Source organism: Vulpes lagopus, chromosome 5, assembly GCF_018345385.1.
Source record: "Vulpes lagopus strain Blue_001 chromosome 5, ASM1834538v1, whole genome shotgun sequence".
NCBI lineage: Eukaryota > Metazoa > Chordata > Mammalia > Carnivora > Canidae > Vulpes > Vulpes lagopus.
Window position 1 is genome coordinate 40432549 of NC_054828.1, and position 16473 is coordinate 40449021.

General features: G+C 34.2%; 1 protein-coding gene across 3 annotated transcripts in view; it reads right to left on the reverse strand.

Annotated features, from left to right (window-relative positions):
- PPP4R3B (protein phosphatase 4 regulatory subunit 3B) overlaps positions 1–16473 on the reverse strand; it is a 62964-nt gene that overhangs the window by 15309 nt on the left and 31182 nt on the right. For all 3 annotated transcript variants that reach the window (XM_041756870.1, XM_041756868.1, XM_041756871.1), the window contains exons 8-11: positions 7817–7948; positions 6614–6716; positions 4304–4345; positions 2353–2511 (exon numbers count right to left, since the gene is read on the reverse strand). In XM_041756870.1, coding sequence (XP_041612804.1) covers positions 2353–2511; positions 4304–4345; positions 6614–6716; positions 7817–7948 — 436 coding nt within the window. The remainder of the gene's footprint in view (positions 1–2352; positions 2512–4303; positions 4346–6613; positions 6717–7816; positions 7949–16473) is intronic.

The window sequence follows — 16473 nt, forward strand, 5'->3', positions numbered from 1 at the left end:
AACATGGCTTTTCATATTTTAAATACTGAAAAAAATCTCTCATTTCAACCCACTATTCACAGATGGAAGTCATTAAAAGAAGATGTGCCTGTCAAAAGAGATCCTAAATATTATCTGAGAATAAAACTGAAATAGGTCACATAAGGTATAAACATATGATAACTGTAACACTAAAGAAGTGTGAAGAAAAAAAAACCCCAAAAAACAAAAACTAGTGTGAAGAGAAGTGCTAGACTTATAACATCGCCTCTTTTTGTAGGACAAGAAATAGTTATTTAAAATTAAAAAGACAAGTAAGTATTAGTAAAGATGTGAGCAAACAGGCACTCTCATATACTGCTGATAAATGATAGGATATAGTTAGAACTGCACTACTTATAATGATGGATCTTGAAGCAATGTAAACATTTAAATAATGGAGATTTGATATAGGACTACTTTGCAGTTATCCAAAAGGATTATTTACAGAAAGTCAGATAGGAACACCTATCATGAGAACATCAATCCTTCCAAAATTAATATAAAACCTAACATAATCTTATCATAAATAACCAGATAAAATTATTTTTAAGTTATTATGGTAGAATCAATGTCTAAGAACCAAGAAAATTATGAAAAGAAAAAGTGAGTAGGGAGTTAGCATGTATTAAACTTTACAAAAGAGATGCCATAATGGCCTAAGAATAAACTTTCCTATTTAACTCATCTATAAAATAACAGATTCAGAAATAATAGTTAAGAAATAAGACACAAGATGTATATGGCAATTTACTGCATAATGAAAGAGAAATTTTAATTCAGTAAGAAAAACATAGTTTATTTAATAAGGGGATTGGCATGACTTGCTATCCATCTGGAAGAAAACAAAGTGAGCCCTCCAAACCATATACAAAAACAAACTTCAAACATATTATATATGGAAGTTAAAAGTGAAATAACAAAAATATTAGAAGTAAATTGAGGAGAATATTTTATTTGTGTAATATTAGGACACAGATGTTCCTAAGCAAAACAAAACCCCTAAAACTCATAAAGGGAAAAAAGAGATCTATTTTTTCATCACAGAGAATCTTAAAACTGTTATATGAAAAAATACTATAAAGGCAAATGCAAAAGACAAAAGACAATTAATATCTCTAATATGAAAGCTCTAAGAAAAAGATAATAGGCAATTCACAACAGATAAAATTCAAAAGCACTAAAACATGAAAATATGTTGCCAAGGAAAATGAAGTTGGGAAATATCAGGAAGGGAGACAGAACATAAAGACTCCTAACTCGGGGAAACGAACTAGGGGTGGTGGAAGGGGAGGAGGGCGGGTGTTGGAGGGGAATGGGTGACGGGCACTGAGGTGGACACTTGACGGGATGAGCACTGGGTGTTTTTCTGTATGTTGGTAAATTAAACACCAATAAAAGTTAATTAAAGAAAAAAAAAAAAAAAAAAAAAAAAAAAAAAAAAACACAAATGAAATACCACATTTTCCATCATCCTCTTCATAACATTTTAGGAATCAGTGAGTGCTGCAAGAGTGTCAAGGGCTTCAATCTTTTGGGAAAGTAATCTGGAGGCTGTATATGAAATTCAAATTTAAAAGGATACATTTAAACTATATAAACATCTTGTCCTGGCATTATCATTATTGGGAATCTGTACTATGGAAATAAAGAAACCAGTACTTAAAAGACTTATATACTATTCACTACAGTGTTATGTGGAGTAGCAAAATACCTTTTCACTATACATTAAATGTTTCAATTTTGACTGTAACTTTTATACTCAGAAAAAACACACAAAACTTTTTTTATTTGGAGGGTGAAGGAGGTCACTTTATCTCTATTTGCAGGTAAAGTTATCAAGAGGAAAGGAAAATTAACAGTTTGCCAAAAATCAATACTGAAGCATTTAAGTTTGGAGATTATTGGTCCCAGTGGTATACTGAGGGGGACTACTCATAAGCTATTTTATAAATTCAATAAATAACCCGAGTTATACAAAAACATTTCAAGGCCCATATCTCAAATTTAAAAAGTCACTATGATAGTTTGATGAAACAGATGTGAAAGACAGCAGGACTTGTTCTATTAGTGAAATGTCGTCATCGTACATGGTATTTTATCACAACAGTTAATCTAATTCAATCTAAATGTGAGTAATATGTGAGTAGGGAAGCACCATGACCTATTCCTCTTGTCCTTTAAATAAAAGAAAACAAAAGATTAGTACTTCTCATGACAGCATATATACGGCTAAAAAAAAAAATTCATATGGGTAGTTTCAGGTTTTATCTTTATTAAAAATATTGTTCCTTAAAATATCTTACAAGAATGTTCTTTTAAATTGTTACTTACACAAGGCCAGGAAAGTGTGCTTTGAATTCATCAAGACCAAGACTCTTCTTAGCAAGTCCTTGTTCATAATATAGTTTTTTATGTGATATGTGTGATGTTCCACACAAAATGTGAGTAGTTCTAAAATTAAGGCAAGCAGCTGTGCTGTTTGATAATTATCTACAAAGAAAGTCATCACATGAAAATAAAATAAATATTGCAATTCACCTAAAGAGAATAAAGTTTATGTCCCATATTTTAGAGCAAAAGCTAAACTGCATTTCTTCATTTTTATATAAATTAAAGAAGCTACAGATTTTTACTTTTTCATTAGCAGATTCTCAAATACTATTGTTTTATTGATCAAACTGATACTTTCTAAGGCTCTGTATAAAGTATTTATTGGTGGTAAAAGGAAAAAAAGAATGCCTAAATAAAAATCTACAAACATGATAAGAAAACCCTCATTGCATTGATATCTTCTTAGTAATGTTTCTTTAATATATGCTTTCATTATTGATATTAATGAATCTATTAAAGGGTTCACAGTAAAGAATAATAAATACCTCAGGCTTTCTGCCTATCATGGTGCAGCAAAATTTCCCCCAAGAAAAATTAACATGCTTTCTTTAAAGATATCTTTAAGGAAAGGATATTTTGGCTATTTGAATATCACCTGAAAAATATTACACAAGATTTTTTAACAATAATCTTTCTAACATTAAATCGTGATATCTATGAGAGGCCCATTGAAATACACTACCTTTTTCTCCCTCAAGAGGCCTTGGTGTATGTATGCATTAATGAAATGATTTCAAATTGGTTCATAAACATCAAAACTGAATGGTCCAAGGACTTATGTCAATAATTACTGACACCTATCATAAATGTTTTAGGAAAGAAATATTAAACTGCAAGGAAATTTTAGAATCACAGCCTTACAGAATAAATCTAATCCAACTATTTTATTTTTCAAGAAGATTAACACATATTTTGTGGAACTCTGAAGGTATCGGGAATAAATGAGCATTCTATTGAGAACAGAATAGCCATTAAAAATACAAAATATAGTTCTGGTATTTATGAAGATCTTTCCTACATCAAATGCAAGTAAAGACTTTTACTTGCTTCAGACCAATCTATAAACGCTAACACCACAGCCAATATTTGAAAGAGTCCCTCACCAATAAAAAAAGAAACTCTTAATTCCTCAATTTAATTACAAAAGATTTTATAACAGTCACCTTCAGTGTTAATCAAATGTCTTGTTTTTACTTTCTCAAATTAATCATTGTATCTCTAACTAATCCAATTTCTAAATGGTCTCCTCAACTGAAACTGGCTCTCCTAGACCACTGATAAGCCTAGTAGAGAAAGATAGGATGCTAGGTGGACACAGCATATTTTCCATACTTTCAACGTGATACCTGGGTATGTGTGCTCCAAGTAGAAGCAACAGTGCTTACACTCAGATTCATAAATAATGAACTCAACTTTCAGATGTCTTTTCAAAAAGATATCAGAAAATAATTTCTAAATTTGGAGGAGGGATCCCTGGGTGGCGCAGCGGTTTGGCGCCTGCCTTTGGCCCAGGGCGTGATCCTGGAGACCCAGGATCGAATCCCACGTCGGGCTCCCGGTGCATGGAGCCTGCTTCTCCCTCCGCCTGTGTCTCTGCCTCTCTCTCTCTCTCTCTCTCTCTCTGTGACTATCATAAATAAATAAAAATTAAAAAAAAAAAAAAAGAATTCTAAATTTGGAGGAAAAAAACAAAATTCCAACCAGTTTTCCATCTTTTATGTTAGAGAAAGTGGAATGTTCTTCTTTACAATAAAGAAAAAAGGTAATTTTTTTTTTTGGATTTTTTAAAAAATATATGCCTTTCTTAGCCTTGTATAAATAAATGCATTATATTCTGAGCAAAAAAAGCTTACTATCTGTATTAACTCTTAAAATAGGAATTTATACTTACCAGGGCAAATCGTGCTGTTTTTGTTAGATCCAACTATATTATCTAACAAAAAAAGTTAAAGTCAGTTACTTCAGTAATTATTCCATATTTTCCTAGTCACAACATACAAAGCATGTTTTTGACCATCTCATTTTACCTGAATAACCACTAAGAAGAATTAATTGTGAAGAGGGTGAGGGGACAGGCAAAACGGGTGAAGGGAGATAGAGGATTCCAATTATGGAATGTATGTCACAGAGATAAAAGGTACAGCACAGGGAATATAATCAATGGTACTGTAGTAGTATCATTTGGTGATAGATGGTAGCTATAGTTGTGGTGAGCATATCTTAATGTATAGACTTGTTAAACTATCGTGCTGTCCACTGAAAGTAATGCAGCATCATGTGTCAACTATACTTCAATTTAAAAAAATAGTTGCTTCAAATATTATACCTGTATCTGCAATCTTTTACAGAACTGAGTGCAGATGAGAAACTGTTAAAAAACAATAAATATTCTGATAAAAAAGTGAAGTTACAACCAGAGATAAGACTGACACATTTTCTTTTACTTCTTAGTCATCCTCCAACAATTAGGGCATGTTTCTCTCCATATAGGAATTTCTTAAACTCCAGAATGATACATGTTAACAATTATCATTTATACTTTGAAAGTAAGTAGGATATTTTAAGTTCTGAATTTTAGGCATACAATCTTAGAGCACAATGGCATAGGGAAAAATACAAATGTCTATCGCATTATGTGTAATAGCAAACTAGAAACAAATGTACATTAGAAACCGAATGGCTAATTACAACACACAAGAGACCATATTATGCAAAAGTTAAAAATAAGTAAGAACTCTAGGTATCAATATGGATAGATTTCAAAAATACACTGAGTAAAAGAAAAAAAAGGTAAAATAATGTGTACAACAGAAATGAATTCATATCAAGTTTTAAAAACATGAGAAACAATGCATTACAGGTCATAATAATATAAACACACATGGTGTGATAAACTTCAAATTCAGCATTCCTTGAGCGATGGGGTAAAGTGAGAATGTGAAGGTGTGCATAGGAAACTCTAACAGTGTCTGTAATTTATTTTCTTTTCAAAATAATTTGAAAAAAATAGGGTAAGTTTGTTTTGATAAAGCCAACAGGATATATATGGGTTTCTGTCCTACAATTTTCTAAATATTTCTATAAGCTGGAAATGTCTTATTTTTAAATAAAGATTAAAAATGCATTTATTTTAATTTATACAAATGAAGCTATTCTGCATGAAAACGTTCTGGAACATGTTTTACCCAATTTTGTATTTTTGAGAACTAGTTAGATGGCATCAAAATTGTTATTTTAACTGCTATATAGAATTCCACTGTATGACTATAACACATTCTCCATTTTCTTACACATGCTTGTAACTGTTCATGCATTATACATAAATGTTCCCTAGGATATACACTCAGAAATTGAATTGATGGTATTATGTAAGGTATGCTCATTTCACAACTTAGTTTAGTAAACATTCTCTTTAACTGACTTCCTCTTTAAAATGACTTACCAATTAGCTAACACTCTCAAGAGAATATGCCCCCTCATTTCTCATTTTACCAGTTACATTGTATGCATATCAAAATGTCCTTTGTTTACACTAATTATTTTTGGCAGTATGATTACATAATTTAAATACCACAGACTGATGAAATATAAAAATGTAGTATCTATGGGCTAAGTTTAATACAGTCTAGAAGTCTTTAAAACCAGAAGTTATAGCTGATGAATTATGTGTGTAGTTTATGCCTGAAAGAGGACATAGAAATACAATAAAAAGTATTAAAAAAAGCCTTACCCCTATACAAAATATTAGTAAATGAGTCAGCATTTAGAGTGTTTAGTTATTTTAATTTTTTGCTGCTTTAACCGACTTTTTTGATTAACCTCATCAACTTTTGATCCTTATGTTGTGAAACTAGAGAGCTTGTACTTTATTGACAAATTATTCTCCAAAATGACTGTTCCCTTGGATTTTCTAATGTAGGGTAATACACTGTTTACTCTTGCCCACTCTAGATAATCTCCTTTTGTTAAAGTGTTTATATCTCTCTTCCTCAAGATGTAATACTTTTTCCACATTTTCTGTATCATTCTCTAACACAGACCTTCTGAAACAATGGATATCGTGATTTTATACTGCAGTTTAAATTTTTCAGTAGTAATTTTTCTGTCATATAAAGCACTGAGTAGACAGTCTGTTATAGTTATACTACTTATTTCACTCTTTAAAAATGGAAATCATAAGCAGATAAGATACCCTACCTACCCTTTTCACACTTGTCTTCTGAAGTATTGGTCAAAAGTGGTGCTGTGAGAACATGCATACAATGGTTGTAGAAGAAATTTAGAAATTCACTTTTTTCAGTTTTCTGAAACACACAGAATTTTTTAAAATATTGCTTTTTAATTAATATCTTTAAGAGTTAATGCAAGTCATATACAAATAACAGATACTTTAAGATACCATGAAAGCACCAAAAAACTAGTTATATTCACCTTAATTGTATTTCTGCAGAACTGAAAAATCAAATCTATTTCATATAACTAAATTAAAATGAAAGCAAGAAAAAGATTATAAAAAATATTTCTGAGGAAAATTATTCAGAAGAATTTTTTTCTAACATGCTTGTGATCTGAGATGCAAAGGCTCTGTCAAGCAATGTAATATAGGACCAACTTAACTGCTTAAAATTTCAAACTCCTTATCCATACCATATACAAATTTCAAACTACATTCATAGCATATCCAAATTGGGAAAAACACCAAAGTGATTTATCAAGCCATTTGAACAGTACAGAATTTAGATCTATTTTCTAAATTTCAAAAATTTATTATTTGGAAACTTGGAAAACAGTGTCTTTTGATTTTTGGCCACTATTTTTTATACAATGGTCTCATAAACAAGTAATGATTTAAACACAATATATACATTCTTTTCTAAATATAAAGTAATTTTATAAAGAAAAAATATCCCAGCACTTTGAGACAACTATTAATATTTTGGAATATTTCCATAAGTCTTTTCTGAATGACTTCTCCTACCATGTAGTTGACATCATTCAGTACATATTAATTCTTTCATTATGATTAAAGAATACATAACATAAAATTTACTATCTTAGGCATTTTTACTGTTTACAGTTCAGCAGTGTTACACATACGTACCCTGTTGTGCATTCATTTTTAAGAAGTTAACAGAATGAGGCCAAGGGCCATTAATAGAAATGCTAACATTTTACTAAGATTTTCGCAGATCACAATTTGCATTTTACCACAAATAAACTGCTGCAGGAACACCACAGCTATTTGGATCCCAAGTGTACAAATACGTAAATATTATTTTCCAAAATTGTACACATTTTAAGATTTTATATTTACATTAATTTATATATTATACATAATTTATTATACATTAAATTACCTAAACTGACTAGACCAAAACATTTTTATCTCAGAATAATTTCTTACATTAGTTGTAGCCAGCATGTTTTCTGGATCAATTAGAGTACGAAGAAGTCCCATTAACTGAACAGCACCTCCTAGCTCAGGATCAGTATCACAGATCATTTGCTCAATTACTACATTAATGAGAAGGATATCCTGAAAGAAAATGTATTTCCATTAGATCTGGTTTGGATAGAAGACAAATATACCAGCTGAAAGAATAAAACCAGAACCAAAAAATAACTTGTTTTTTTTTTTTTTTAATGAACTTGTTTAAACTTTTATATTCCCAGTATTTTTCAAAGTTCTATAAACTTGAAAGAGTTTATAAGAGTGAAAAAAGCTCACTAAAAAAAAAAACAGAGCACACTACAGCTTATGGCAACATCAACATTTGGAAGTAGAAAACAAAATCATTTATCATCGGTGATTCTTGTTCATTAGAGATTCTTTTTTTTTTTTTTTTTTTTTAATTTTTTATTTATTTATGATAGTCACAGAGAGAGAGAGAGGCAGAGACACAGGCGGAGGGAGAAGCAGGCTCCATGCACCGGGAGCCTGATATGGGATTCGATCCCGGGTCTCCAGGATCGCGCCCTGGGCCAAAGGCAGGCGCCAAACCGCTGCGCCACCCAGGGATCCCTTCATTAGAGATTCTAAAAGATTATTGTTCTAAATTTCAGCCTCAGATTGGAATTTAGAAGCCACCTGAACAGGAAGATCATACATCATGTGACCCTAAAACAGATTATATCAGTTTCAAAAGAGAAAATCCTTTCTACCAAACAGTGAGGAAAACCCAGTATACAACTCTCCACAGGAGGCAAGTGGGTGCACACTGTGTTACATAATAATCTAATGCCATAGAGATCTGCATTAATTGCATGTTTTGGGATCTTAATTATGAAACTACAAAGTAGCTTGCAGATACAGTATTTGCCTCTTCCTGTATTTTTAAGAAATCTTGAAAATTATAGTACAAAGTGTTCATATCAAAGAAAAAAGTTTTGACATCAACTCAATTGATTTGAGAATATACTTATTATTGGGGGAAGAAAGATAGTAACTGAAGGAAATGAAATGAAGGAACTGCATGGGATGAAGATAAATTTCTTAAGTTGGGAGAATTTTGTAAAACAATAAATCTTCAGTATAAAGCACTTTTTTTTTTTTTTTAAAAACAATCAGCTTCTTTTTTTTTTTTTTAAGATTTTATTTATTTATTCATGATAGAGAGAGAGAGAGAGAGAGAGGCAGAGACACAGGCAGAGGGAGAAGCAGGCTCCATGCACCGGGAGCCCGACGTGGGATTCGATCCCGGGTCTCCAGGATCGCGCCCTGGGCCAAAGGCAGGCGCCAAACCGCTGCGCCACCCAGGGATCCCAGTATAAAGCACTTTTTAAAAAAAGATTTTATTTATTTGAGAGAGAGCAAGCATGCACGTGAGCAGGGAGGAGGGGCAGAGGCAAAAGCAGACCCCCTGCTTAGCAGGGACAAGGACTTAAGGCTCCATTCCAGGACCCTGAGACCATGATCCTTGGACCATGATCTGAGCTGAAAGGCATATGCTTAACCGACTGAGTTACTCAGGCAACCCCAGGATAAAGTACTTTTTGTTACTTTTGTTGTGCTAGCCCCTCTTAAATTTAACATACTGTGGTTTCCACAAGTATTTCCCTGCAAAGTTGTCTGTGTTCCATGAAGAGAACCAACAAAAGCATGTCACAGTCACTTAACTTAAAATTAGAACCCTAACCCCTACCATGTTTCAAAATTTGAACACTAATGAATCAATTCTGTCATGGCATTAGAAACAGAATAAAGGGATCCCTGGGTGGCGCAGCGGTTTGGCGCCTGCCTTTGGCCCAGGGCGCGATCCTGGAGACCCAGGATCGAGTCCCACGTCGGGCTCCCGGCGCATGGAGCCTGCTTCTCCCTCTGCCTGTGTCTCTGCCTCTCTCTCTCTCTCTCTCTCTCTCTCTCACTGTGTCCCTATCATAAATAAATAAAAAAAAAATAAAAAATAAAATAAAATAAAATATAAAAAAAAACAGAATAAAATCTCTTCAAAGAGGAATTATGAAATAAAAATCACAGAATTAATAAATCCAGAACCAAGCCTCATTTCAGTTACAAGGAAAAAGGGAGATTCCACATTAATCTGCTGCTCTTTCTTATTTTTTTTTTTTAATTTATTTATGATAGTCACAGAGAGAGAGAGAGAGGCAGAGACACAGGCTGAGGGAGAAGCAGGCTCCATGCACCGGGAGCCCGACGTGGGATTCGATCCCGGGTCTCCAGGATCGTGCCCTGGGCCAAAGGCAGGTGCTAAACCACTGCGCCACCCAGGGATCCCCTTGCTCTTTCTTATTCTAGTGGGATCAGCAAAGCACAAGTCATGTAAATACTAAGATACTACAAAAAGGTGTCATCCAATGAACTTTCTTCAGGACAATGCTAGGGCATTTACTTACTTTAAATTTATGTCAATGTGTACTACTTATATTCTACCAGTTAATTAGGGCCTTAGATAATTCGCTAAATTATATATAATCTTCTTTCATAAGTTTATGCATTTAAAGTAGGCACAAAAAATCATAAATAATGAATGTAGGTTATATCTAAATAAAACCACAGTGGCAAGAAATACGTAGGTATAGCTCATAACACTGAAATGTCATTTCAATATACATTCTTCAAACTATTTATTCCTGTTTTCTCTCTTACATGCAGCTTCTCATAAATCCTGCTTCCATCAGTATCAATGCCAAACTTTGAGTCCCATAATTTAGTAACACGTGGAAGTGAAAAATGTTGATTTATGTATTTCATAGTGAAAATGACTGCTAAAGAGAGCTATAGCCTTTTCAGGAAATAAGAACTGCCTTTCTCAAAGGCCTGTAAGACTTCCCTGCCAGAGAGAGGTATATGCATTAGATACTCTTCTCTAGAACATTTTAAGATACTCAAGCTTCAGACAGGAAGGGCACAGAGGTTAGTAGATAAACTGAATTAATTATGCCTGGACATGGGGTGCCTGGATGGCTCGATCGGTTGAACATCTGACTCTTGGTTTTGGCTCAGGTTATGATCTCAGGGTTGTAAGACTGAGTCCGGAGTTGGGCTCCGCCCTCAGTGGGGAGTTAGCTTAAGATTCTCTCCCTCTTCCTCTGCCTTTCCTGCCACTCGTGCAGCGCGCATTCTAATAAATAAGACTTTTTAAAAAAGAGATTAGACTTGGATAAAATCTTTAAAATCCATAACAAGCAAATAGTTTGGAAGCCTACTACATAGTTGAGGAAGCTTAACTGTCAAGAAAGTTTTAAAATAAGCAACACTTCCATGACTGTCCAATCTCTAAGACCACCACTGGGCCACAGAACTCACACCAACAGAAAGTAGGCTGTGAAGATTATATAGGTCCTTGAAGGAAAGGCATCTTCTATTGCCCATCTCAGATGTAGACACAGTGATAATGTCTTGAGGGAAGAAAGGCTTTGGAAAAAAATAGGCAAGGGGGATTCTTTAGAGACTTCCCAGGACAAGGAGTCCACACCATTGCTATTCAACAAATATCTGATGAACCAGTGAATCACAGTTGTGAATGAACGACTGCTATCTGTATGCTCTCTTTTACCAAATAAAAGCACTTTAGTTGTGATGTTGGGGGCAGATAAACTATCTGTTTATAGGTCACTGAAACACTGGGGAGGCTTATCTGGACTTGAAGAGGACTACCTAATACTCAAATATTCTGTACGTGGTACTGGATACAAAAGTGAACAGAAACTTGATTTGTCTCCCTTGAGGGAAGGGTGGGTGAGGAAAGAAAAATATGTATGAAAGTTAGGTAGCTAGAGTGGACTATGGTTGATACTACAAGATGCCAACCTAGTCTCTATTTTCTTTGCTTTGCTAGCAGAGCCCAAATTTTGTTCAGAGGTAATGTACTTCGTAAAAACATTGTTTCCCAATCCTTCATAGCTAAGGGTAACTTCCTTTTGGCCAAAGAAATCCAAGTAGAAACCGCTAAGTAGAACCTTCAGGAAAGTGCTTTAAAATGAAACACAAAAGCTATCTGCTCTCTTATTTTGCTTTCTGCCTTTCTTATTCCTGGAGGTGGAATAGAAATCTTTCAACCTCACGGTAACAGACATTAAAACCAGAAAATGAGGATGACTGATTCAAGAGATGAAAGTCTTTTGGCATCATGAGCTGCTATCTGAGGGTATCATGGAGCTGCTCATGACTTATTGTGACATTAATAAAACTTTTATTAGGTAGAACTATTCTAAGTTGGTTTCTCTTTTTTGTGTGTGATAAAAACATTTAACATAGTATCTACTCTGTTAGCAAAATTCTAAGTATATAATATTCTTAGGTACTATGATACTGTATAGTAGATCTCTGGAACTTACTTATCCTGTATAACTAAAACTATATACCCTTTAACTAATGTCTTCCCCATTTCCCCCACTCCACATCCCCTAGCAAGCACCATTATTCTTATTCTAGGAGTCTATTTTATATTCCTCATTTAAGAATTATCACGTATTATTCCTTCTGTGTCTAGCTAATTTCACTTAGCAAAATGTCCTCTAGGTTCATTCAAGTGAACAGGATTTCCTATTACAATGCTGAATAATGTTCTACTGTATATATGTGACAAATTTTATCAATTCATCTGCAGATGGACATTGAGGTGGCTTAGATGTCTTGACTATTGTGAATAATGCTGTAATGAACAAGGAAGAAATTTCTCTTTAAGATCTTTTGGATTTATAGACAGAAGATTGCTGGGTCATATAGTAGTCTATTTTAATTTTTAGAGGAACTTCCATACTGTTTTCCATGATAGCTGCACCAGTATATCCGCATCATCAATGTACAAGGGCTCTTCTTTTCTCCACATCCTTATCATGACTTGTTATCATTATTTTTTTATATTAGCCATCCTTTTTTTTTTTTTTTTTGAGGACAGGTTCCACATTTTATTTACATTTTAAGACTAACCTTCATCTCAAAATCATATATCCATAAACCTATTTCCTTTCTGTTGGCTGCACTTAAATGCACTGGTTTGTCAAACAAAGACTGTAAATATTTACAATGTCTGTTACATGTAACACACATAGGAATGGCTTTTAACAGAAATCCATGATTTCCTCCACATTTTTTAATTATAAATACAGGCATCAAAACAATATTGAACTATGTTTGATACTACTAGTCAGCACCCTCACCACTTCAAAACTTAACACCATTTGTGACAATATTCATTGTACCTGCTACTTCAGATGACTTCACCTGAAGCTTTCAATAAGCAAGATGGATAAAGCATGCCATTTGTTTTTTCTTCTTGAGATTTTTCACTTTTCAGAAACACACATGCTTCCACAGCATCTGACTCTTCTCTCCATGCTTTCATCTTGTAAGCCTGAACTCTATTTTGAGTACTCTAGGTTTATGTATAAATGACAGTACCATTGCTTACTACACCTTTCATCCCTCAAGTTCTTCCAACAAGAGAAAATTATGAGGAACTTTAGCTCCTGTACAGACCACCATCTTCTCCTGAAGTTCCAATACTTGCCATCCTAATAGATGTATGTGTACTTTGGAGAAATGTCTGTTTAGTCCCTTTGCCCATTTTCAAATTGGGTTATATTTTTTGCTACTGGGCTGCAGGAATTCCTTACATATTTTGAATATTAACATCTCATCACCAATTGCAAACAAACTCTACACTTTTACTCCCAACCTACATACTGTTGATGTCAGATTTCTTTTTATATTGTGTATCTATTAATTTTTGTAATTATAGTTATTAATATTTGTCTTTTACCTTTTGTATTAGGGTTAAAAGTGATTTATACACCATGAATAGAGTATTATATCATTCTGTATCCGTCTACATATTTACCTTCACCAGTGAGATTTTTTTTTTTTAAGATTTTATTTATTTATTCATAGAGACATACACAGAGAGAGAGGCAGAGACACAGGCAGAGGGAGAAGCAGGCTCCACGCAGAGAGCCCCACGTGGGACTCGATCCAAGGTCTCGGATCACGCCCTGGGCTGCAGGCGGCGCCAAACCGCTGCGCCACTGGGGCTGCCCCACCAGTGAGATTTACACCATTTCTATTTACATGTTTTCTTGGAGCTGTTTAGTGTTCTTTCATTTAACTTTAAGAATTCCCTTTAGCATGTCTTCTAAGACCAGTCTAGTGATGCCAGGTAAAACATTCTCAGTTGGCATTTTTAACACTTTGGATTTATCATCTCACTTTCTTCTGGCCTGTAAGGATTTTGCTGAGAAATTTGCTAAAACTTATGGGAGTTTCCTTATATATGATGAGGTTTTTTTAGTTTTTTGTTTTGCTGCTCTAAAAATTCTCTGTTTTTGACTTTTGATAGTTTTATTGTAATGTGTCTTAGTGAAGATCTCTTTGGATAGCCTATATGAAGACATATAAATTTCATGTGCTTGGACGACCATTTCTTTCCCCTGATTTGATGCTATTAGCCATTATTTCTTTTTTTTTTCTTTTTTCTTTTTTTTTTTAGCCATTATTTCTTTAAATAAATTTCTTCCCCCTTTCTTTCTCTTCTCCTTCGAGGTATGAGGTTCCTATAATGTGTATACTGTTTTCTTTATGATATCTCATAATACATGAAAGCTCTTCTCCACTATTTTTCATTCTTTTTTTCTTTTAGTTCTCTGACTGGATATTTTCAAATGGCTGGTCTTTGAGTTTTCTATTTTTATTTCTACTTGATTGAATCTGCTGCTAAAGTTGTTTATTGCTTTTTTTCTTTCTTTCCAGTTTAGTCAATGTATTCTTTAGCTCTAGATTTTGATTATTTTTTAATAGTTTGTGTCTCTGTTGAACTTCTCATTTTGTTCATGTACTATTTTTCTGATTTCGTTTAGTTATGTGTGTTCTCTTGCGGCTCACTGAGCTTCTTTAGGACAATTATTTTGGATCGTCAGGTAGTTCACAGTTTTCCATTATTTTAGGGTCAGCTATGATAGCTTATGGTGGTATCAAGTTTTTCCTGATCTTTGTAATCTTGCACTGCTGTCTGCCCATCTAAAGAAGCAATTAGCTCTTTCGGTCTTTAAAGACTGGCTTTGGCAAGGAAAATTCTTCACAAGTCAGCCTAGTCAGAGTTTTTGGCTGGGTCAGCTGATGGGGTTCATTACCAGAGTACATGGGCCAGTTATTGAAATGTGTGTGGTGGTGCTGAGAGTCCCTGCTCCTTTTCTTTCTTCTTAGCTATTGCAAGGTGATTCCCTCACTGTTCTGGATAGCACAAGAAAGAAATGGCCCTCATGGGTAATGTTCTGAAAGGCTAGGGATATCACACTCTCACTTTATACTCCCTTTCCCCATGAGAGAATCTGTGGGCCCAGAGGATCTCTCTCAGTGGTGTGCTATGCTGACTTGGGGAGAAGTGACAAAGGTAAAGTGAAATTGCTCCTACCCTTTCAATGCATCATTTCTCATTTCTGTGCTCCACTCAAGTACTATAATCTCTAATCTGGACTCTAGAAGCTGGGTGGAGGTATTCGTGTCTGTTACTAGTTGTTAAATCAATTTCTGTTGTGGGGATGAGACCTGGTATTTCCTAGTCTTTCTTAGTGATGCCATTCCTGATTCTTCTGATATATGAGGCCAAACCCATTCTTAAGTAATACATTAATTCCTTTTTCTCCTCTTCCTTTCTTTTGTCACAGGTCAGGCCTTCCTTCTCCAGTTATCTCTCCATCATGATGCTATTAGAACTACCCTTCTAAAACAGAGACCTGATCAAGTCATCCTTTGCTTAGAATGGTTGTAAGAGAAAAGATTCAATTCTAGACTATATAGGTAGCAAATATTCTAATCTTGTGCTGTTCAATATGGTATCTACTTGCCACACAAAAGGCAGTTTAAAATTAAAGCCAGTAATTCCTTAGTCACACTACCTAAATTTTAAGTGCTTGGTAGCCATAGGTAGCAAGGGGTTACCTTGTTGAATGGTAACAGAATAAACTTTTCCATCATCATAGAAACTAAACAGCACTCTTCAAGTTTATTATTATAGTTTCATTGTTAAAGAAAAGGGGGGAAAAAAAACCAGGATAATCAGAAAAAAGATGCAAGGGGAGAAAAAGGGCAAAATATGAGAATTTCTCATAATCAAAATACTAACTTCCACATGCAATGATATAAAAGTCTGGCTCAGAGGTTTAGCGCTTCCTTCAGCCCAGGGCGTTATCCTGAAGACCCGGGATCGAGTCCCGCATCAGGCTTCCTGCATGGAGCCTGTTTCTCCCTCTGCCTGTGTCTCAGCCTCTCTCTCTCTCGCTCTCTCTCTATCTCTCATGAGTAAATAAATAAAAATCTTCAAAAAAAAAAAAAAAAAAAAAGATGGCTTCCAAATTCTTGTGTCAGATGGGTTTATTTTTATAGCTCTTAAGTAGTACGTTAATGAAACAAAAATAATTTACTAAAGAAAACACAAAAGAGAGATGAATCCACAAACTTTCTAATTCTGTAATAAGAGTTAGACTTCTGCACTAAAATCTGCTCTGAAACTACACACAGACTTCTGCTTTTGGATAAGATGGAGTCACAGGAACTAGGTTTAGTTTTTACCCAGAACAACAACAACAGAAAACTGGACAAAATAT